At 42.8% G+C, this 23564-nt stretch overlaps 1 protein-coding gene and 1 long non-coding RNA gene across 11 annotated transcripts in view; one reads left to right on the forward strand and one right to left on the reverse strand.

Moving 5' to 3' along the window:
- Nucleotides 1–17929, forward strand: part of LOC133498484 (uncharacterized) — a 74898-nt gene extending 56969 nt beyond the window's left edge. For both annotated transcript variants that reach the window (XR_009794327.1, XR_009794328.1), the window contains one exon: nucleotides 17037–17929. This is a non-coding gene — a long non-coding RNA (uncharacterized LOC133498484). The remainder of the gene's footprint in view (nucleotides 1–17036) is intronic.
- On the reverse strand, nucleotides 1965–23096 carry LOC133498483 (uncharacterized). 9 transcript variants are annotated; one of them, XM_061815393.1, is made up of 8 exons: nucleotides 23065–23096; nucleotides 20779–20977; nucleotides 12700–12815; nucleotides 11427–11542; nucleotides 11247–11316; nucleotides 8312–8384; nucleotides 2614–2763; nucleotides 1965–2454 (listed from the first exon to the last, which is right to left on the reverse strand). In XM_061815393.1, the coding sequence occupies exons 5-8, from the start codon at nucleotides 11251–11253 to the stop codon at nucleotides 2085–2087; spliced, it is 600 nt and encodes a 199-aa protein (XP_061671377.1). In that variant the 5' UTR covers nucleotides 11254–11316; nucleotides 11427–11542; nucleotides 12700–12815; nucleotides 20779–20977; nucleotides 23065–23096; the 3' UTR covers nucleotides 1965–2084. The 9 variants fall into 9 exon arrangements, 8 of the variants coding, with proteins under 8 accessions (XP_061671377.1, XP_061671372.1, XP_061671370.1 ...); XM_061815388.1 differs by adding an exon at nucleotides 22185–22254 and having other exon boundaries at nucleotides 1965–2763; nucleotides 23065–23081; XM_061815386.1 differs by adding an exon at nucleotides 21039–21146 and having other exon boundaries at nucleotides 1965–2763; nucleotides 23065–23080.
- Between the last annotated feature and the right edge of the window lie 468 nt (nucleotides 23097–23564).

A 23564-nucleotide genomic window follows, 5' to 3' on the forward strand; every position in this document is an offset into this window, starting at 1 on the left:
GGGGAAAATGAAAGAGCGGACGCAGTGCTCCTCAAACGGCGATTTTGTTAAGACGGACCTGGCCCATTCTGACAAAAAAAAAGCTAGCATGCCGCACATCATGGAAAGGAATCGAACTGTAGTTTTCAGCACGTTTACTTTTTTTTAATTGTGTTTTGGAAAAGATCTCTTCGATAACAACATGAACAAGCATAGGCTGGTGTTCACCGTTGGTCTGGCCCTCAGCGGATGGATGAGCACAACAAGGACAGCCAAGGGGGACATTTGTCTTGTATATATCCGACTCTCGGCCTTTAGGTGACACCTCAGGCGACTGGACATTCTTCTTCCATGATCGTCTTTTAGGGCTGTCACGTTGAGGCCATTAGGTGTCACCTAAAAGCCAAAGTAAGCAGCGAGGACAGCGAGTGCTCATTCGTCATCATCAACAGCAAAACATTTGTATGATCACACGCGCCGTTGATGAGCTGGCGTAAATCACTCACTGCTCCCCGAGGGCTTCCAGAATAAAAATCAGCCAACATTAGGGCTGGCTGCTCACCATTTTTCACACAAGTGAAGACAGGTTTATAATCTCCTCACATTCAGTGCAATAGTCAACAAACTCATGTTTAGCATGTGCTCACTAATGCACTCAAGTTGGAATATAGGGCCATACTGTCATAAATTATGGGGTAGTAGATGCCGAGAGTAACTAAATTCGTAAACTTTGAGGTCTTTTAATCTTCGATTAAACTGGTTTCTACAATGTCGGAAACTTTGGTGATGATTAAGCCTTCAATGATTGTAACGTACATGTTCCTGTGAACAAAAATCCATGGAAAGCCAAGACAACACCTCAACTATCAATACTTAGCAATACATCAGCTTGTCAGGTGGTTCAGTCCCAATTAATGGCCTACAAAAAGGGCTCATGGGCAAGGTCCAAGTCAACACCAATCTCATGACAAAGAGAGCTGTCTCAAGACCATTGCAAACTAATTGGTGCAAATCATAACGGAGGCATTGGTAACAGGCACACATCAAAGCTTCTGAATGTTTCAGTGAGCACAGTTGGAGCCATAATATGTAAGTTGAAAGCCCATCAGACCGCCAGGAATTTGCCTCAATAAAGTGCTCCTCGCAGGTTTTTTGACAGAGAATTGCAAAAAAATAATAGGAAGAGTTGTCCAAGAGCCGAGCCAAGGACCACCTGTGGAGAGCTTCAACATGGCCTGGAATTACCAGGTGCTGTCAGGAAAACTGTGTAATACACTCTGCCGCCATGGGCTGTATGCACCTGCAACAGACCAGACCCCACTGCTGACAAAAGCATGTCAAAACTCATTTAAAGTTTGCGGAACAAAATTTGGAACAGTCAGTTAAACACTGAAAGAATACAGTCTGGTCTGATGGGACCAGAGGTGACATGTTCGGTGGAGAAATGGCACTAGACATCATCCTAAAAACAGCATCACAACATTGAAGTTTGGTGGTGGGAAAATGATGGTGTGGGGTTGCTTTTCAGGAAATGGGACTGGAAAATGGAACATAATTGAAGGGATGATAAATACAAAAATCTGCTGCCACGTACGAAGACGATGAAAATGAAACACATTTCAGCAGGATGGTGAACCAAAACATGCTCTCAATCGGTTTCAAAATAAATAAATAAATAAATAAAGCTGTATGAATGGCCCTGCCAATTACCTAGCTTGAACCCAAACAAAAATCTATGAAAAGAACCAAAAGGCAAAGTCAATAATAGAAGCCCACTTTAAAAGACCAAGACTTTAAAGACTGTTTGTGTGGAGAAAAATCCCAAAAGCCCAAAATCACACCAGAGCAATGCATGTGCTTTAAGCTGTCATTGCAAGCAGTTTTTGTCACGTTGGAACGAGAGTAGGACCCAAATGCAGGAACTCGGAAGACGCAAGGTATTCAAGAAGAGACACGTTTATTATATGCAGAGGTAGGGGATCGAGCAGGCAGTCCGGTGCAGCAGCGGTAGTTGGGACGTCGGGCGAAGAGAACAGATGAGCGGACAGGCAGGAGTCGGTACACGGGAACAATCAACGCAGGCAGAAGTATCAAAGGAGTCAGGCTTACAAGGTTGGTCGGAGAACATGCGCCGTGAGAGCCGCCAATTCCGCGCTCTGTCGCTCTATCTCCGCCCGCATTTCGTGGCGGAACGCCTCGTGATTTGGCGACTCCTCCTCCCTCTGGGCTGGAAGCTTCGCCACCAGCTGCGGGTCCGCCGGTTTCGCCGTTGCTGGCGAGGAGTGGGAGGACGATGTCTTAGTTGCCGCGCAGCGCGAGGCACCGGGGAGCGCCTGGACGGGGCGTCTCCTCTGGCCGCCACGCGGAGGTCCCGGGTAGATGGCCAAGCGAGTTCCCTCATACGGATTGGTGTACTTATACCTACCGGGCGAAGACGCTCGGGTGCTGGAAACGCGGGGAGGTGAAACAAACTGACTGGGATGAAAGATCGGACGAGCAGATTCATAATCAGAATAATCGGAGTTGTACTCCGGCAGCCGGTCATACAAATCACGGTCCTCCTCATATTCCGAAAAGTCAGAGTCCAGAAGAATATGAGGAGCCGGACGGATCGTGTTCGGGACATATTCATACCTCGCTGGCGGAGCGTAAGACACGGAAGCGGAGGACATCAGGGAGCCTACGTTGATCGGACAGGCTTGGTCCTCTGGCAGACGGTCTACCTTGCGTCGGTCCCGGCGACGCCGGGTCTTTCCTGCTGGGTCCTGTGATGGCCAGTTCGTTCTGTCACGTCCCATCGGAACGAGAGTAGGACACAAATGCAGGAACTCGGAAGACGCAAGGTAGTTCAAGAAGAGACACGTTTATTATATGGAGAGGTAGCGGATCGAGCAGGCAGTCCGGTGCAGCAGCGGTAGTTGGGACGTCGGGCGAAGAGAACAGACACAACTTAATTTCCGATTTTATTTGTTTTACTTTCTTTGTATCAGTGGGTTACATGAGCTGCTCCCAGTCAATAGCCCCTTTCGAAATATATGCAGTGATAAAAATGGTGCCGTGCTATATCATTTTGGATGCTTTCAGTTTAGAAAAAACAACTGAAATGATATTCATCAAGAAATTGGGCAAGAATTTCCCTTCTGAAAAGTATGTTTTTAAATTCATTTATATGAGTTTAATTTTTTTTCCATTAGCCACAAAAGACAATTCAATTTTCAGTCAAATATTATTATTACTATTATTATTTGAAAAACTGTGACAAAAAGCCAGAACATTCTTACAGGGATGCAGCAGTCACTATAAAACCTGTGTTATGACAGAACATTTGTCACTCCAAGTTGTTGTTGTTAAATGTCCGTAAGTTGTCATATATGTCCAGAAATCTCAAAGATTAATGGACCAAATTGGCCATTAAAAAGAAGGCGCATGATAACCTCTGGTGGCAGAGCGAGAGGGACACGGGCTACTACCATTGACATCTTTGACTGGCACCGCTGCGCCGCCACGTAATTGGGTTTCGAAAAAGAGAGGTAAACACGGCTGCAGCCACGCTCGCAGGCCAGTCGCTGGACTGACCTTCATGGAGGGAAAGGTAAGGGAACAAGAGAGGCGACTGCCTTGGGCACTTTGCAGTTACTGGCTGTCATCCGACTGCCGCTTTGACACCGCAGCTGTAATTTTTCTGATATTCCCCATTTCTCATTCTAACGTTGAATGAAGGGATGACAACTTCCTCAAGGTTCCTCGCATAGGCCATGTTTCTCCTCCTATAAGGCTATCCCCACATTTTGTCGCATCTGGTGCAAAGTCTTGCACACTACTCTTTCCCAAAGTTTGTTTTTACCTACGAAAAATATTTTAGATTAGAAAAATCTCATGATAGACCACAAAACAAAAATGTCACAAAATTTTTTACAGTGGTAAATTCACTTACAAGTCCACTAATTTAAGAATTTTATCGGGAATCGATAATGGTAGATTATTTATTGTATATACGATTAAAAAATGTTGGCATGGCGGAGCGGTGGCCAACTGGTGAGCACATCTGCCTCACAGTTCTTAGGACTCTGGTTCAAACCCGCCTCATCTGTGTGGAGTTTGCATGTTCTCCCCGTGCCTGCCTGGGTTTTCTCCGGGCACTCCGGTTTCCTCCCACATCCCAATAAAAGCAACATTAATTGGAGACTCTAAATTGCCCATAGGTGCGATTGTGAGTGCGACTGTTGTCTGTCTCTATGTGCTCTGTGATTGGCTGGCAACCAGTTCAGGGTGTACCCTGCAGCCTGCTCCTTGGCAGGTGGGATAGACTCCAGCACTCCCACGACCCTTGTGAGGATAAGCGGCTCAGAAAATGGATGGATGGATATATGTGTAAGCTCGATTTGAATAATGTCAGTAATTTTCCTTTTCTAAAGATGAAAGCGTAAAAATATTAATTAAAATCGTAAATCGTATTTTAAGGCCATATGGCTCCGTCCTGCGCTTTGGTGACAGCGGTGTTGCGCGGCAAGTGCTGGGCCAAGATGACAGGCTATTTGTCGAGCTAATTGCACAACCCAAAGTGGCTGTGCGAGTGGGTTCATCTGCATTTCTCTGAGCTGTAAATCAAAATGGGCGCTGCAAATTGGCTGTGGAATATTTAAACATCGACACTGCCGGATTAAACTGTTCTCACATGGGCTGCGTATATGCAGTATTAATGGGAAACAATAATGGCCATACGCTTATGATGGATGCCGGTAAATTTCATTTAATTGGGAATAATGAGTGTGTTGTATAAAAGATCAAAGGTGCAAGCAGGTGTGACATTAGTGATTATTAAGGAACTGTTGCTGATTAACCATTTGCAAACTCACCTTCTTGAGAATTTTCAGTTTTCCTCCTGCAATTTTTTGAAAAGACCCCAAGCTCTCATAGGATGCCACCAAAGCCAAGTTAAATATATACAGTAAATTAGGGTTCTTTCATGATGTTGAAATCTTTTCTAGGGTACCAGTCGCTGTCTGGCACCCAGATTCAAAAGAGAAGAGGCACGTTGAGATCCAACTGGACAGTACCGTATTTTCTGTCCATTAAATTTGAAGTTCTTTATTTAGGCCCATTAATATTGGTATGGGCAGCACGGTGCCTCAGCTTGTAAAGCGTTGGCCTCACAGTTCTGAGGGCCTGCGTTCAATCTCGGACCCACCTGTGTGGAGTTTGCATGTTCTCCCTGTGCCTGTGTGGGTTTCCTCCCACGTCCCAAAAACATGCAACATTTATTTGACACTCTAAATTGCCCCTAGGTGTAATTCTGATTGTGGCCGTTGTGCCCTGCGATTGGCTGGCAACCAGTTCATGGTGTACCCCGCCTCCTGCCCATTGACAGCTGGGATAGGCTCCAGCACTCACCTCGACCCTTGTGAGGATAAGCGGCAAAGAAAATGGATAGATGAATATTGGTATGCAAAAAAAAAACATTAAGGGATGTCTATTATTCATAGATTTTTGTTATTCGTGGTGTGAATATTCACAGTTCACTGTATTGTGTCGTCCTTTTCCTTCCTTAAATGACTTCATGGATAAATACAAAAGCAGCGGCGTGAACTGAGGTGCACTTGATTAGTTTCAGCGAAGGTGGCCGCCTTCGCTTCCTCTGTTCAATCTTAATTAGTGAGTCGAGACGCTTCCGCAGACTTGATGAGGTCAAAGATGTTCATTTTCCACCTCAGCGGGGACCCTTCCTCACATCTTCCTGTTTTGGTATTGACACTCGGGGGTAATCATCTTAGTGACTGCCCACCAACACTCCCCTCATACCCATCAAAACATCAAGTTTAGGGCAAGGCATTCTGTTTGTTTCTATTGTGCAAAGTAGTAGTTAGGGTTAATAAGGAGACTTTGCATTCATTACTAAATATTAGGAATGTAATGATTTGTTTTAGCAACGATTAAATTCGAAACACAGTTCATGGCTGCTGATTCAATTCAAGGATGATATTAGCCAATTCAGTGGCTGGAAATCTTTTACGCCAAAAATTCATCCAGTGTGAGAGTACTGGACAGTGCAGGTGAAATTTCTCAGATTCTCGTCGTTTCTTACAAGGGAAACAGGTAAAACGTTATTATGGTCATTAAATATAAAGAGTTTCCCAATGTACTTTTATGTATCTTATTGCGTATTGTATTATACTGTGCAGTGTACATTTTCTACTGGAATATGAGTCTTCATAATAAAAGTTGATTGATTGTATTGCTTTGCCATTAAACAAAGGAAGAAATTGCAACTTATTATTATTTATATCAGCTATGATTTTATTGCTGTACCATTTTATTTCCAGAGAAATTACACGTTTAATTTTTGTTAGAATTATGACAGGGTCTTTGGAGAACTGTCTCCACTGCAATGTTTCCCTGCTGGACCCAAAGTTTGAGAATCCCTGTGATAAATAGTCAAATAGTAATGGCTACAAATGAAGCGCTGTGAGATTATTATTTTTTTTTTAATAAAGGAAAAGGTTTGGGAATACTGTTAAAACTACATAGAGAGCTCAATAAATGAATAAACCTTTGTATCACAAATTTGAGCCTGAAGCAGCGCCCAGTAGTTGACACTGTCTCTGATTCTCTTCTTGTTTGCCTGAGTTTCCCTTTGAGGGTACTTTATAGTTGTTTTTTTTCACGCCTAGCAAGCTATGCTAAGCGAACCAATTTGAAAAGCTTCAAAGTGCAAGGCGATTTGCTGCAAGTCACACTCATGCATTATTAATAGTAATTTTTCACCAGTCTTCTTCTCATCTGTACTTTATCAGACAGACAGATGTTTTAAACTTTAAAAAAAGAAAAAAAAAAGGCTTTACCCCCCTTCCCCCCCACACACACAAGCATCCATACACACTGTGGTGTCTCGCGCAACCACTAGGGGCACTGCGGCAAGGAATGACTATATGTGGGGCATAGGGAAGGTAATAAAGAAGAAAACAGATGGAAAAGATAGTAGCCCTGGCTGTGCTAACCGCCGTGTGCTAAAAATCAAGTAAAGTTAAAGGACTTACTAAGATTTTCTTGGAACCCATATACACCTCCATATAAAGCCAGCCTCGCGTAAATCCTGCGAGTCATTTTCTCGCATCGATACAATTGGTTGACAATCTTTTCAAAATATTTAATTATCTTGCTCTCTCTCTCTCACACACATCCGGAAGGCTATCTTGTCTCTCATATTCGTAGTCATTGTGTTTATTTGTATTTCGCAAGTGGTGATCATCATCAATTGCAGATGAGGGACGTGATTGCATTAATTATGGCATGAACATTATGAAGATGATTATTTGAGTGACTGAGTGTGCAGTGGACTTTTAAACGGTATTCTGAAGAGCATCAATTAACTGTGACAATTACAGTTACACTCCGTTTTTTTTTCTTCCTGATGGAATATTATTAATTGTCTCAAATGGATGACTACTAAGAAAATAGGTTGTATACGAGTCGCAGTGATTGCCTTATGATGAAGAGGAACAGTGTACAAGTGTCAAGGCAATCCGATGAGTATATCAAGAAGCCTGAGCTGAGAATGAAAAAGCTCCCTGATGTCAGTGACGCTGATTAAAGTTGACACGGTGCACACAGGCAGAGAAAGCAGAAGAAAAGTGCAAGGAGCATCTCTGGTTGGGGTGCCGCCTGGAAAAACCTTGCAACAATTCCATATTTTGATTTGTCTTCTGTCTCGGGCTCATATTTGATGTTTGAGGCGATAAGACAAAGCATGTGCCAGTTAGCAGGAAGCCCTGAAAAACACAGACACACACTCTGCTGCAATGATGCATCCAGCTTTACCTAAAAACTCACCCATGGACACCTCAGGGCAGGTACAATCCTGCCCCTCCCTCTGGGGAGTCTGAACATTGCGGGGGATGGTGTGATGGAGTAGCCCAAGATGGCAGAGGGACATGCGATAGCGCTGGCGGGATTTAAACTTGTGTCACATTACCTTCAGGTGAAAAAAAAATACATTAGCCGGCACCAGACGTCTGAAGACACACACCTCCCAACATAGCTGTATGTGTGTGTGTGTATGTTTACACTATTTTTGTTCTCGTAATTCATTTAAACGTGATCATTTAGCAAGAGCCTCAATTGGAACCGCTAATGTATAATGTGACAATCAAAATGCAGTTCTTGGCCTTGTGTATACAAATTCAGTGGCACTCCGACTGCGGAGGTACGATGTACGAGCCGTCGCTTGGTTGATTTTATTGCTTTGAGGTATGTGCTAACTTCAGAAATGCTGCCACTTGAATGAAGTTAAAAACAAGGAGAGCAACAGCTGCTCATAGAAAATGAAAATACTTACAAGGATGAGACGTTCATGCTGAACTGCCAATTGGAGCGTCTCCAGGCTCCTGTCTTCACCCAAGAGGTCCACCCTATCAAAGAGCCACACATCAACAAACAAATGTACTACAGCATCTGTGTGTATTTAATTCCACGTTACTGGACTTTGAGCCGAGATGCGAAATATTCATTGGTTGAAATGGACAAAAACATTCACGCTCACAATCACACAAGTCTTTTGCAAACCTATGTTTTGGGAATTTGAGAGGAAGCCGGAGTACTTGGAGAAAAGTACGAGGGAAGCATAGTAACGCCGCATGGGAAGGAACAGAAAAATCCCGACTAAACTTCAGAACTGTGAAGCAGAAGTGTTAACCAACAGCCCACTGTGATGCTTTTAAGAAGATTATGACTTGCCGTGAGCACACAAATCACTCCACGTGACCAATGATTCATTTCATTTGTGACGTTTTGAATGTCTCTCACACTTTTGCGGAAAATTATTTGTGGTCGTATACCTCCCGCCTCTCCCCATTCCTGCCTCACTTTCATTCCTTCCGCGGGAGAAGAGAAATAGAAGCAACTGGAGAAATCCCCCTTGACTCCCGGAGATTGTAGTAATCTCTTTCTTTACATTCTTCATTCGATCTCGACAAACAAAATCCCAGTAAAATTTATGGAAATCCTCCCCGCCCATTCTTTCACGTATCACCTGAAGTCCTCGTTACATACGAGCGAGCCGGGGAAGCGCTAAACCCAAACAGCATTGTGCTCTGTCATAATGACTTCAAGCAGGCCCGCTTTATTCCGTTGCCTTCTTCTGTTTACATGCGACTTCTTTGAAGTCAGCGTCGCTCACAAGTTTGGGCAGATAGCGCTTCCTTTTGGATGAACACGCGCTAATCTAAGTTTAAGGGGTGCTTTGTTGCGTAGTTGCTCCGCGGAGTGCAGCTAAAAGATTCGACAATGTGAGGATTCCATTGAACAAAGCTACCTGGTGTGCGTTGGTGTGACGTCTTGTCTTGTTGAACTTGATGAAAAGTGTGGTTATTCAACTTCTGTCCTGCAGTTTTTTTTTTTAATACTAAAAACACACAGGTCTTGAATTCTTTGTGGATTTCATTTATCTTAATTCCACCGTCCTTGTGGCTTGCTCCTCATTGCTTGGAGCACAACGTGGAATACTGATCGACCGGTAAATAAACTCTTCTCATTTCACTTTATTAAGGAGTGTCTCAATTGTCTTAAATTTCCATCGACGTGTGAGGATTGAGCACCACTGATGCATCCTTTGCAGAAGTCTTTCACATATCCTCGACAGTGACATATGAAAATGGGCACAGACTGGCTGGATTCTAAACGCCCCAAGACATAAAACTAAATAGTTAATCTTCTGTTTTTGTCATTTGTTGATTATTTTAGTTCAACTATACATATTTTGTCAGTGTGTCTTTCCTATTTTGGCCAGTATTAAATACTAAAATTAAATGATCGAATTTCTCAAGTGCATTTGGCCTAGTCAAGAAGATAAATGTATTTTGATGGTTCTACAGCGTTTTGGGCCTTCTATGTAATTGAGTGTTGACATGTTAGAAATTTTACATTAAAAGGGGTAATGAGGGGGAAGAATTTGGATTGACTATTAAATTCAAGGAAAACATTAGTAAGCTAGATGTAGATACGGTACAACAAATGACACAATCTTGGATTTAGCTAATGTAGACAGCGTCTGAGCGCCGTTTAATCTCTCCGAATGATCCATAATAATTAAGAGCCCTCCATGCCTCCAGCTACAGAAATATAAAACTGATTATTTACTGACTAGTATAGCATGTCGAGGCCAAATGATCAGAAGCAAGTCATCAACCTAACAAGAAAGTGTGGTAAATGGCTGACGCAGTCCAACTGATGTTGCATTTCAGTTTTGTATCTAATTTGTATGCTATTACCATTTGTTATAATATTAATTGGGCATGACTTCACATTTAAATCCATGTAGCGTTTTCATTTTGACAAATAACAGTCAACTAGCTTTATATTGATGTGGTAGTTAGAGTACTACAACCTTCCCCAAACTGGGGCATGTTAAACACGGTAACACTGTAAAACCAATTTAAAATTTTGGAGTTTACATAATCCCCACCAAATTTTTAGGTTAAATTAAGAACTCAATTTATGTCCTTTTCACTCTGCACTTGAAAAGACCCTTTGTCAAAGTGAAATAACGGCAACGGGAGTGCTGCTAGCCCTTATTTGGAAGTGGTGACGTCACAGCCTTGCAGGAGGTCGACTGCAAATTGCACACACTCAATAAATGGGAAAGTCAAAGGGGTCAGAGGTCGTGCCAAGTGTAGTGTGAAAAGGCCTTTAGCCTTAACGTGCCACTGACATCCCTATAGACATTGTAAAATAAATTGTTATGAAAATTACATATATTATTCACTTTAATGTCTATACGGAAAAAATATGAGCAGAGAGCGTGTCATTGATGCGTCTCACTTGACATCCCAGTTGCGACCATAATGCCTGCAACGTCATTTGCAGATGTCACACTGGGACAGTCGCCATTGAGAAGATGCTGTGCCCCCTGCTATGGGAGACGAACAACAGAGATTTACGGATTTTTCCGACGCCCCTTCTGACACAGAAGCTCTTTTGGAAGAAGAGAACATCTCACAATCGAGTGAAGTGACCGGGGCAATATTACCCTATCTTTTCAAGCCTTATTTAGATGATATGCGGATCACTTCTAACTAACAACAGACTCTCTGACAGTATGTAGCGTATTCAGCCGGTTGTGACGACAACGCCGTGGCCGGCTACGACGAGCCAGCACCACCCCAGCGGCGCCGTGACAAGCCACCCCGGCGCAAGTGTTGTCGTCGATGGCTGAAAGTAGGATTACATCGTCCCCCCCAACTATTTTTTTTTTAAATAGCTCTATACACACCTACCTGTCATTTGGAACTCATGAAGCTTTCGTCCTTTGCACCTGTGCAATCCATATTTAATGATGAACCGGGCCTTTTGGAAAAGTGTGAAGAGTGAATCCATCCTCCCAAGTGTTCGAGCAATATCCAGCAATACAACGAGACGGCATTTTGGCTAACACGCAGAAAAAAACAGCTACTTACGTGCTGGTAAAACAGGTATAAACACACGAAACCGCCAGTGTGGGCTTCTTGAAAAAACGTCACTTCCTGCTTCTTCTCCAAAACGAATGCCTCAATAGGATTTTCATGCTGGGAATCTATATCCAAAATCCATATACGACAACATCATGACATGTGGTGAAAAAAATGGATGAGTCCATTCCGGCTACCTTTTTTTTCATTAAAAAAACATACTAAACATCATGCTTTAGGTGTCAGTAGCCCTTTAAGGTTGCTGTGAACAGGGCGATATGGCTGAAGCGGACTTAACTCTTGCGGAGTGCCCCTGATTTGGCATCTTTTTTTTATGATTGGCCAATCAGTCAGTTTTTCTGTGGCTCAAAATTTTAATTGCAGTTGCATGATGCAGCAACAAATCAATCAAAATGTGCATAAGCTTCCACTCAAGCCAAAAGTACATTTCTGTGTTTTAGCAAGTGAGAGACAGAACGGCTGCTGCGCCACCCCCAAGCCACACAAACAGAGTATATAAAGTCTCAAATATTTAATTTTAACAATACTTATTCGTATTTTTCATTTTTAATGTGCCTGTGGATGAAAAAGCAAAGCTTGTGGGCAAAATGTACGTAAGTGGTATGTCCCGCGCTTGGCACCTTCCAATGAATGGAAGTGATCAATCCTCCCGTAACACATCCCCACTCTCGCTTTTATTCCTGCACACGTCCAGTCTTTTGTGTAACCTGCTTCTTCCTTAACTGTAGGTATTGATCTACTTTATCTCTTTGTGATTTTGACAAATGTAATAAAACATATACATAAGGTACAGACTGTAATGTAAGTCAGACGATTGCAAATCAACCAAGTAGCCTAGCATGCATCTTTTTGGAAGGGGGGAGAAAACCCGCGCAGGCATGGGGAGAACATGCAAAATCCACAAAGGCGAGCCCATATTTGAACCCTGGGTACTAGAACTGGAAAGGGCTAATCAGTCAGCCACGATGCCACGTTACTATATCACGTTGACACAATTGTTGTGGAGCTGTTTCGGCTGCCCTTTTGGGTCATCGACTCGCAGCCCGCCAACAAGCTCCGAAAACGCACGCGTGGCTGTGTTTATACGGGACTTATGCAGCGTCACAGTGCGCTGACAGGTATTTACAATCAGCATTAACACTACCTCAGAAAACTAATCCAAGAATTAGCTGTGGATAACAACAAATTAACACTTGGCCTTTTATCAAATGGTACAATGGGGCGTCAATCGGTGGCTGCACATAAAGCGGACGTCACTCACGTCTCCCCGGGAAACGCTTTCAGCTGAGCTTTGGAATTTCTTTTTTTTCGTGGATGAAGCGGCTTGAAGCTGTCACGGTGGCGGCGGCGATGATAACGCGCGGTGGAGAGTGACACCTGGAGAATGACACATGAAAGGGAATCAAATTCTCCCTGGAGACGACTGTATGGCGAAGATACAGAACCCCTCTTTTCAAACAGCCGCCATATGTCCCTGCAAATAGGCCAGTGCATTAACTTATTTAAATGGCAGGGTGGGGGTGGGGGGGTCAGAGACACCATCCTTGAGTACTAAAAACATTGAAAAGCCTCTGTGCTGCTAAATTAATGAGTTGTAATCTGGCACAGCGTATCATTTATATATAGTCCATCCATTCATTCTCTTTTCAGTTGATCAGGGTCACAGCTAGAAATTTTTGATACTTCCCCCACCGCACAATACAAGTACTGAAACATACCAGTACAAGTACTGGTAAATTAATTTTATCTATATTTATAATAAACACAGAAAACATGTGCAGGAAGCCTTTGGTTACCCTTAAATCAGGATACAACAGCATTTGCGCCACGCCTAGAATAGAGTGGGGCATGTTTTCTGTACGGCACGAAAGGTGCACAGTAAAAGGCAATCACAAAGTTAATTGTGTGGAACCTTGCCAAAGATTTGGGGGGCTCTTGGGAAAGTCCAATCTCCTAACCTTCATGCCTGGTTCTTTAAAAAGTGATTCCCTTTGAACACAGGAAAGGACTGCACCGTTTCAATAGAATTCAGCTCCATGTTTCCTAACTGACGTTATTGTGCATTTCATTGACGTGAAGTCACCTGATTGTGAAATATTTGATTGATAACATAAAAAAAAAAAATAAATCACCAGGACAGCGGAACCAAAGATTACAATATTGTATTTGATGTTTATGCTCATTTAGTTTGACATTATTATATGATATTTGTACTGTCCTATTTTTGGAAAATATTGGTTTATGACTATACAACTCTTTTTCATAATTCATAAATTGTTCCTATATGCATTTCTCTTTACTCTGAATAGATGTTTTTTTTTATTCAAATCAAGTCTCTCGCATGAGACTCTCGAGCATCTTCCTGTAGTCTGTAATCATCAGTGCCCTGTTGGTTTATAATTGCTGCCATAAAGGATTTGGGGTAATACAATGTGTGTCCTTGTTCAGCAATATTATACGCTAAAAGTGGCTTAAAGGTGCCATCAAGGCAACCTTCCATTTGCATTTTGGAGAATTCCAACAACCTAGTCTCCAAGTATGTCTGGCCCATTTTGCTCGGATAGGACAGGAAAGAAAAATTCCTGAGCAAAAATGGGAATCCAAAGTGGCCCATGGTACCAATTCATGGAAGCCGTTGGAAACTTTTGACCCCGAGTGACGTGTTTTGAAGGTGTAATGATTTTGCTGAGGTCACTTTCCCTCACATGTCGCTCTGCACATGAGGAAAAGAGTGAGAGGGCTGAGGTGTTACTCTTCGGACCGACCGCACAGTTCAATTTTTAACGTTAAATTATTGAACATTAAAAATGTTTATTTAGTAAAGAAGGTATTTACGTGCATGTTTTGAGATTTTCAGATTCATGATAACAGTAACCCTTTCACAATAAAAAATAATCCATGGAACAAAAACAAAAAAAGATCATAGCAACCTTTGCGAGGTGTGTGCGCAATGTAGTGTGTACTATGTAAAATTTGAATGATGGGATTTCTCCTCTTGTCAATTCATGAAAACCACCACCATACACAGTAGGAATAAAGAGAAAAGTCCACATGGACATATTATATAAACTTGCAATTGATGATTTTGCCAATTATTCATGATAACCCAACTTGCACAGTAGAAATGAACAGATGATCAGAAAAAAAGAAATCCACTTTCAGAATTAGGTCAGAGCACATGTTAACATTATTTAGTGTCGGCTGCCCAAATCCAAAAAGGCCATCGATCGGCATGAACGCAAGCAACAATGTCCAAGTTCTCAACTTATTTTTCCACATGTATGACTCAGAATTTGTGAATTAAAAGCTTGCCTGCAGGTTATAAAGCCTTTGGGTTACCACGGTTACCGAGTGGCCCTCTTGTAATATGGTGACCACCACCACCCTCATCATCATGACATTTGCTTTCTCCTCACCCTCAGTTGTGCTGCGACAACTTAGTGCCAGACAGCGCTTGCTTTGACTTTTATGAAGCACGGTGACATTATTTAAACCTTTTTTTTTTAATTTCTTAAAGGTTGTGACGGTCGTTCTGTCGCTCAAATTCATGAGCGTCTTCATCTTAAAAGCGCGTACTCACACCAGGCAAAACAGGAGCTGTTTTGACACCCACTTTCCGGAACAGGGTTGCTTACTGTCCTCTGGTGTGCTTGAATAAACCAAATAATGAATAGTTTCTTTCGGCTTGTCCTGCTAGGGGTCACCACAGCGTGACATCTCAGATGAACGCTCATATTTGTTTGGCACAGTTTTTACGCCAGATGCCCTTCCTGATGCAACCCCTCTAAAAGGCTTAAATAGAACTCATGCACAGCGTCAAAAGGTCTGGGGCACATTTGCCTCGGAAACCTACCACCTATGACTACTGCGATCGCTCCTCTCGTGATTTATTCATGATAACCACCATCTTGCATAATAGAAATCAAAGAAAAAGATAAAGATCGTCTCATTTGCTGTCCGTCTTCTGCCTCTCAGCGCTCACGCTGTGCGGCAGATTGAAGACATTGACGTTCAGTGGGGGAGGAGGGACTCCTCATCTCTGGTAATTTGGCTAATGGACTAAAATCCCAGCTCAACTTTTAGCAAATGGGCCTTTTTTTTTACGAGAGCCAATCCCAGGAAGAAACATTCCGCCAATGTCATGGATGATAAACATGCAATTGAGCAACGGCGGTGCTTTTTTGGTGCCGCAGCTGGAAGCACCGCCACTGCTTTCGCCGCTGACTGTATCTCCCAGTGGTAATAACGAGGAGATCTATTATATGGATCTGCGCTCTCACTCTGATTGGTAGCGACACTAAATCACCCAAACAGCCGCTGCGTATTGTTTTACTTTTATGAAGGACTTCGAAACTTTGCTGCTCTGGCTTCATTACCACAAGCTTTCTTTTTTTTCATTAATGGCTATATTAAATTCCATCACTATTTCCCAACTAATACACACACACACACACACACACACACACATACACACACTCAGACAACATGCACACGCAGTGGAATGGCCAAAGAATGTATTCACATTTTGATATATTTGTCTTAAAGTTAGCACTCCAGGCATCCAGCTCAAACTATTTGTCATGTGCTGTGTGAATGTGTGTGATAAAAATACGCACAAAATACACACAAAACTCCACACACTCCTACAAGCCACGACTTTTTTCACACTGCAGTTTATGCTTATTTATTGTTGAGTACAGATTCATTCCGTTCCATTCATTCTGACCAAAAAAGGATGGTTGTCCCGATCAACCGATACTTCATCAGACGAGGATAAATCCAAGAAATCGGCGCTGGGCACAAATGGTGTCTCATGTAATCAAGCCTTTATTGCGGCACGCTACACGTCACATCCACTCACGAAGGTCATGTGACTCGCGAAAATGGCAGCGCCCCTGAAAATTCCTAATTGTCGATAAAAATCTTTTCGAAACACTATTAAATTAGAGAGGATTTAAAATCACATTGACAAAATAGAGTACATATTACATGACCTATTGAACACATTGTTAATGCAAACCAGTGGATTTCCCTTTTAACTAAGTCAGCTGACCAGCAGCACAGTGGCCCTATGTCCTTATTTTTTTTTCCTTTTGCAGCTTTAATTGCAAACACAGCACTCTGATTGGGTCTTAAATGTAAATGTGACTGTAATGTTAGTGCCTCAATGACAATGACTTTCAATGCCTGTCACCACATTCAACAGACAGTATAAAACGCACGAGTACATTTGATTACATCAGCGATGTAGCGTGGAGATAAGTTGCAAATAAGCTACAGGATACCCGTGTATAAAGTATCGTAGCTTTAATTAGTCTGTCTTTGTTGGGTTTTGGCGTAGCGTGTGTGAGTCTACAAAGACCCTACCTACATTGGCGGAATGAAATTATCAGCTTACACAAGCAGCTAACAAAAGAAAAAGCCGGTGTGTATTTTAACGTAATGTAGCTCTCATTTTGGACATGTTGAGATGTCTTCCATTCATACTGAACACAGACATAAACGGAGGCTTCCTGGCTATTGTTCTGTGGTACATTTAGAATACAAGGAGCCCCTCTCTCGCTCTTTTGACATCTTATTTTGTCCTTCATCCCCCAGCGGCTCAGAAAGCAATTTAGTCGCCAACATGGCGGCTGAATGAAGCGACGGAAGGACAATACGTCGCTTCTCATTAGCGCTAATGGGCTGACCGTGATAGAGGAGGACGAAGAGGCCGACACCACTCAAGAGCCAGCCCGGGATCTGCAGATTCACTCACCCTGGAGGTCAAAAACACTCTGGATGCAAAACTCCCTCACACACACACACACACGCACACATACGGATTGAGGACAAACACGATCACAAAACAGAGAAACACTCCAAGATGCTTTTTGGTAAGTTCACTTTCTATGTGGACTAGTTGAAAGATCAGTTCACCACTGCAAAACTAGTTTATAGTTGCTAACAGGCTATTGCCCTTCAAATATTGTTCTGGCATTTGAGCTTTCCTATTGTTGCCACCAATTCAGTCCACATGAGTAGCCAGTGGCAGCTGTCACTGCATAACATGAGGAAAACTGTTGTTTGAATGGTTATTTTTTTTTTTAAATGAGACAGTTTTATTAGATTAGAAAATTAAAGTAAAAGTAAATTAGAGGGACTTTTCTCCCCCATGTGCAAACAAAAACACAAACATAGTATGAAAAGAACGATGATGAAAGGATCTTGATAACTTTGTGTTCCTTGGAGCCCTGGCTGTCATGCCCCTGGCATCCTCCCCAGGCTGGGTGTGGTCAGCCAATTAGTCGGCACACACCTGCACTCTTTTTCGGCTGATTACACCCAGTACTTATAGGACACGGGGGACAACTAGTCCTCCGCCAGATCGTTGATTCCCATGCCTCTTTCCCGCACTCCCGTATACCTGACCTACCGTGTACCGACCCTCGCCTGTTCCCTGACCATCCTAGAAAGCCTGCCTCTTCTGATCCTGCTGCTTTTCCTGACTGACTTGCCGATCATAGACCACGGACTGAATAAAGGCTTTCTGTACTGTACCTGCTTGCCTCAGGAGTCGTGCATTTGGGTCCGCCCTTGAGCCCCGTTCGTGACACTGGCTGACTATACAGTATTAACATATTTTATTTTCTTCTTCTATAACAAAGCAAAATAAATTCCACATTATCAGGGTTTGATTGTACAAAATTAAAAAAAAAATGTGGTACAAATAATACATTTCCTAGTAATCAATAATTTTGAAATAATGTACTGGAGAACAACCATTGAAGAACAGATTGCATCCCATTTATGCGATTTCCCTGAATGCACCTTGCATTCTCAAGCAGTTGTGAGCCTGCCATGAATGGTGGCCGTGGCCGCACTGAATCGGTTTCCTTCGTACGGCATTTATCCGCTGACATACGAAGACTCGTATATTGTGTGTTTAGATGGATTTCTTCTGGTAGTCCCTAATAAAGGCGGCACGGTGGAGCATCTGGAAAGCGTTGGGCTCACAGTTCTGAGATCCCAGGTTCAACCCCAGCCCTCCCTGTGTGGAGTTTGCATGTTCTCCCCGTGCTTGCATGGGTTTCCTCCGAGCACTCTGGCTTCCTCCCACAACCCCAAAACATGCACGAATCGGAGACTCTAAATTGCCTCTAGGTGTGATTGTGAATGCTGCTGTTTGTCTCTATGTGCCCTACGATTGGCTTGCAACCAGTTCAGAATGTACCCCGCCTCCTGCCCGTTGACTGCTGGGACTCCAGCACTCCCGCGACCCCTGTGGGGATAAGCGGCTAAGAAAATGGATGAATGGAGTCCCTAATAAAACATGGTACTCTTGGATCAAAATGAACCTTTGTGCGAAAACCGTTCTTTGATGCCAGACTTAAAGTTCTCAGTTAGATTCATCAGGCAAAAATGAACTAAGTTCAGTTCACCTTCACAAAATATGAACTTACTTCATGAACTTTCATTCGTTGAACCCGTCCAGGTAAGACACTGCCGAGATGCACACAGACGGGACACACACACAAAGACAGAAACAGATATATACGTACAAAGAGAAAAGGATAAAAAGACACACTGACAAAGATGCACAGACAAATGCAGATGAAGACATATAAACACACAAAAGGGAATACACAAATGCATGCAAAGACAGAGACACACAAACATGCAGATGCACAAAGAAAGACAAAATGACAAACTCACGCTCATACACTGACAAAGACGCAAAGACACAGATACACGCGGACACAAGGACATAGACAGACGTAAACACACACAAACTCCAACACCCACACCCACACACACACTGCCCTGCTGACTGTGGATATTTCAGACGTGGGCAGTGACGACCATGTGATTGGCAGGTAAGTGCGTTGTCTATGTTTACAGCTCTGTGCCCTCCCTGGGCTGCAAATCCCGCAGCGTCCTTGACCCTCCAGAGAGCCACCTGAGCTGCATACATTTGGATTAAACATTGTCACCATCAAAGGAACATGGTAGCCTGAGGACGCCACACTTTTGTTTTCCATTGTCGATGAATGTGGATTAATTATTATATAATTTTTATTACAGTATTATACATTGGAATTTGATTTCTAAATGAAAATGTAAAAAGGAATAATTGAAAAAAAATTTGTTGCATTTTTGGGGGTAATCCTGTTTGGAGAAGCCGCTTGGAAAATGGATGGGTGGCAGGACCACAGATGCCACCATTTTTTTCATTGGCTCGTGGGGCAGTTGGGATGCTGCACCCTGAGTCCCACCACGCAACAATTGGTAAAGTGACCGAATACCCATCCATCCATTTTCTATCCCGTTTATCCTCAATAGAGTCACGAGCGCACTGGTGCCTATCCCAGCTAACTGGGCGAGAGGCTGGGTACACCCTGAACTGGTCGCCAGACAGTTGCGGGGCGCATATAGACAAGCGACCATTCTCATATACATTCACACCTATAATAAAGGCAATTTACAGTATTCAATTAACCTAACATGCATATTTTTGGAATGTGGGAGGAAACCAGCCAGTGGGTCTTCTACACAGAAGCAACCAATCAGAGGGAGGTCTTAGCCAAGTATTGACAAAGCAGATAGAAAAACTGTCTCAAACAGAAGTCGCTGTCAGAGGGGCCTTTTGTGCATACTTGTATGACAAAACCAAAAGTGAATTTGACACATTTTTACTAGGTCTAAGTTAGAGAGTCACACTAAGGAGGTCTAAATAGCCAAAGTATGGGACCAGCTTTAATGATCTTTCCTCATGATGCCATCTATTTTTTTTAAGCGTACCAGTCTATGCAAATAAATATGTGCAACCACGATTTGAATTAAAAATGCCACTGAAAATTTCATGTTGTAAAATTCACATTGTTATTTTAACGTGATCACATTTGCAATAGCTGAATTTCAGTTTAACTTTTCAATGTTAACAAATTCGCCACATTAAAAAATTCAACCTTTCAAATTCAAACGTAATATTTTCAGTCTCCTAAGATTCAACTGGCTACAATTCGCTGTCTAACACCCAGCCAATCAACTTATGCTTTCTTAGTCACGTGACGTCACATACTAAGAAAGCGTAACTGGATTTTACGGTGTGCCTGGCTCAAATACACCCATAAGTGTCTAATTAATTCAGATGTTCTCAATAAAACCTATTGGAAGCTTTCAAAGAAATTACATCATAATCTCTTTTCCCAAATTGTTCATCCACCCGTCCATTTTCCATGCTGCTTATGCTCACAAGGGTCGCGGGAGCACTGGAGCCTATCCCAGCTAACTTCTGGCGAAAGGGAGATTACACCCTGAACTGGTTGCCCATCAGAAAATATTAATTTACATTTGTTACCTGTGTTGTGTCTCTGATGTTTTTGAGTCTTCAAAGAGCAGCTCCAGGCTGTTTGTGTTGCCAGTTCCACACACTTAAAGCTGAGGCTGACTGACAGTTTGCGGGACGCTGCCCTCGGCGTGTGGGTGCGTTGCTGCCATTCAACCCCCTTCTACCGGATTGCAGAGAGGACCAAACCGGCTCCCCTCTGGACTGCACACTGGGGGGAAGAAAAATATACATCACACCTTGGAGGGATATCCTCATCAACCCGTACCTACCATCCTCTGCCCAGCAGGACCTCCAGAACCCTAAGCTGCAGTTGAGGGGACGGCCCTGCATGCCCGCCTCCTCTGCGGCGTTAGGGCTTTGATGTTGTTCTGATGTTTCTTGAAAAACACGTCACGCTGATTGTAACATCAGGATAAAAACAGCGGAGCTTCTACCCAAGGACCCACTCTATTCTTTGATCAGCCCCCCTGAGCATTTACATTCCCAAGAATACTGAAATATGTATTGTATTAATATTGCTGATTCTTCACTTAAAATATTCATTCATTCATTTATCTTCTGGACTGCTTATCCTCAATAGGGTCTATTCCAGCTATCTTTGAGTGAGAGTTGGGGTACACCCTGAACTGGTCGGCAGCCGATCGCCAGTTCCTCTGATTTCCTCCCACATGCCCAAATCATTTTATTTCTTTCATTTTCCCATTCAGTAGTTTAGTTCAACATTTTATTTACAAGTTGCATCCCTTTGTCATTTTATCTTTTCCCAAGGTACTTGAAGTGCCCTTAGATATAGGATTTAACTTTTGGGAAAATACACATTTGTAAATAACTGTAGGTAATAACAAATGGAATGCATGTTTGTTATTACTACATTTAGCACCAACCTATTTACTTTTTTACATCCCTCCAAGATGAAGGTAAATAAAGCCATCAATGTTGTTTTAACATTCATCTTCTCATTGCCCTTAATATAAAGTATTATTTTTTATCATTACATTTTTATTCAATACTTTACAATGAGGAAAGGTGGTTCAGAAAATGGATGTATGGATTCATAAAAATTAATTCTTCAAAAGTGGCAATATTTTAGTCCCATCTTTGTCTCTGGTCTTAAAACGGCCCGACTGTTCAGGATCGTGTAGATTATTTAGTCCTCCACAATATGTTCTGATCCAGCAGCCTTGCAACCTCTACAAAGCGTCAATGCCCCATTATGTATTTGCTAGTGCCGTTTGTTTACGTCCGATGTGTCATCAGTAGCAGGATGTGTCGTTGAGTTCAACCCATTTCACTTAGATCCTCTTGTGTTATTTAATTGATTGCAGATTTTAATTGCAAGGGGTGACACGGTAAAGCAGCTGGTAAAGTGTTGGCCTCACAGTTCTGAGGACACGGGTTCGATCTCGGCGTCCCACCTGTGTGGAGTTTGCATGTTCTCCCTGTGCCTGCGTGAGTTTCCTCCGGGTACTCGTTTCCTCCCTCATCCTAAAAACATGCAACATTAATTGGACACTCTAAATTACCCCTAGGTGTGATTGTGAGTGTGGCTGTTTGTCTCCATGTGCCCTGCGATTGGCTGGTAACCATTTCAAGGTGTATCCCGCCTCCTGCCCGTTGACAGCTGGGGTAGGCTCTAGCACTCCCCGCGACCCTTGTGAGGATAAGCGGCATAGAATATGGATGAATGTATTAACTGCAAAGTATCTCTTTCTTTCCTTAAAGTTATTTTTTTTCTTGAAATTGTGTAAATAGAATTAGTGTACTCTATATTGCAGTTATCGGTACATCTATATCCATTGTTCTCTGTCCCTAGAGCCCACGTCATCTTTAGCATTTGATAATCTTGCAAAGTGGTCAAGTCGGGGCTGGTGCCAATATAGTGGGTCTAACTCAGCGTTGTGTATTTTGTTGGATGATGACTGAGAAGACACACGTTGGCTGGTCTCAACCTGGTTTAATCCTCTCTGTATTATAAGGGAGACACATTCACGAATGTTCACAGATTTCTATTCACAATTAATTTCAAATCTCTGCAACATCTAGACCACGGTCACCACGCAGCCTTGGCTAACACTCATTTGCACCGCACAAACGACATGGTCGTGTAACGACGCACGCGGACCTCGACGTCACCGCTTCCTCAGCTAGCGTGTTTACAGTATGTTTGAAATTAATGACACGCATTCAACACTGCACCGCTGTGACTACACTCGCTATGCAAACGTTTTAAACTAACATATATTCACATTCTACAACAAAAAAATGAAAATATGTGGAGGAGAACCAATTGCGTACCTTACACTCAGATTTCATGAACAAGAGGAAATATTTCTTACCGCCACCTGATAAGTGTGACTTCAAAATAAAGCATGCAACCTACTTCCTCTGTTTCTCAGATCTTCCACCAACAATTGACCCCTCCGTGGATATTGCGCAATCCGCGTCACTGACCAATCAGAGGCCAGAGATCTGCAGACCAAAGCCCGCTTTTGCTCCCGCCATTTTCTCTGACAACATTGAATGGTCCAGTATAGGTTTAGTTAGCGTTTTATCGCGTATTTGGGTTATTTAACAAAAAATAAGGTTAAGAGGTGTAGTCACGGACTTTGTAATAGTGACGACAGGTATCCTGAAAGGCTAGTTGGTGGAGTTCGATTCGTATCCTTTCCAAAACCGAAGACCCAGTACGAAAAATGCCTTCGATGCTTCAAAACTTTGTGGAAGACCGCATCATCAACTAAATCCATCTAATATCAACCGGAACACATATGTTTGCACGAAGGTATGCCCTATAT

The sequence above is a fragment of the Syngnathoides biaculeatus genome, chromosome 3, assembly GCF_019802595.1.
Source record: "Syngnathoides biaculeatus isolate LvHL_M chromosome 3, ASM1980259v1, whole genome shotgun sequence".
Lineage (NCBI taxonomy): Eukaryota > Metazoa > Chordata > Actinopteri > Syngnathiformes > Syngnathidae > Syngnathoides > Syngnathoides biaculeatus.

What these genes read in the sequence shown, in the direction of transcription:
- LOC133498483 (XM_061815390.1), bottom strand. An exon ending in AGCATGAACGTCTCATCCTT is followed by an intron (nt 2,764 to 8,311) that starts GTAAGTATTTTC and finishes GGGACGTGACAG; the next exon opens with AACGAACTGGCCATCACAGG.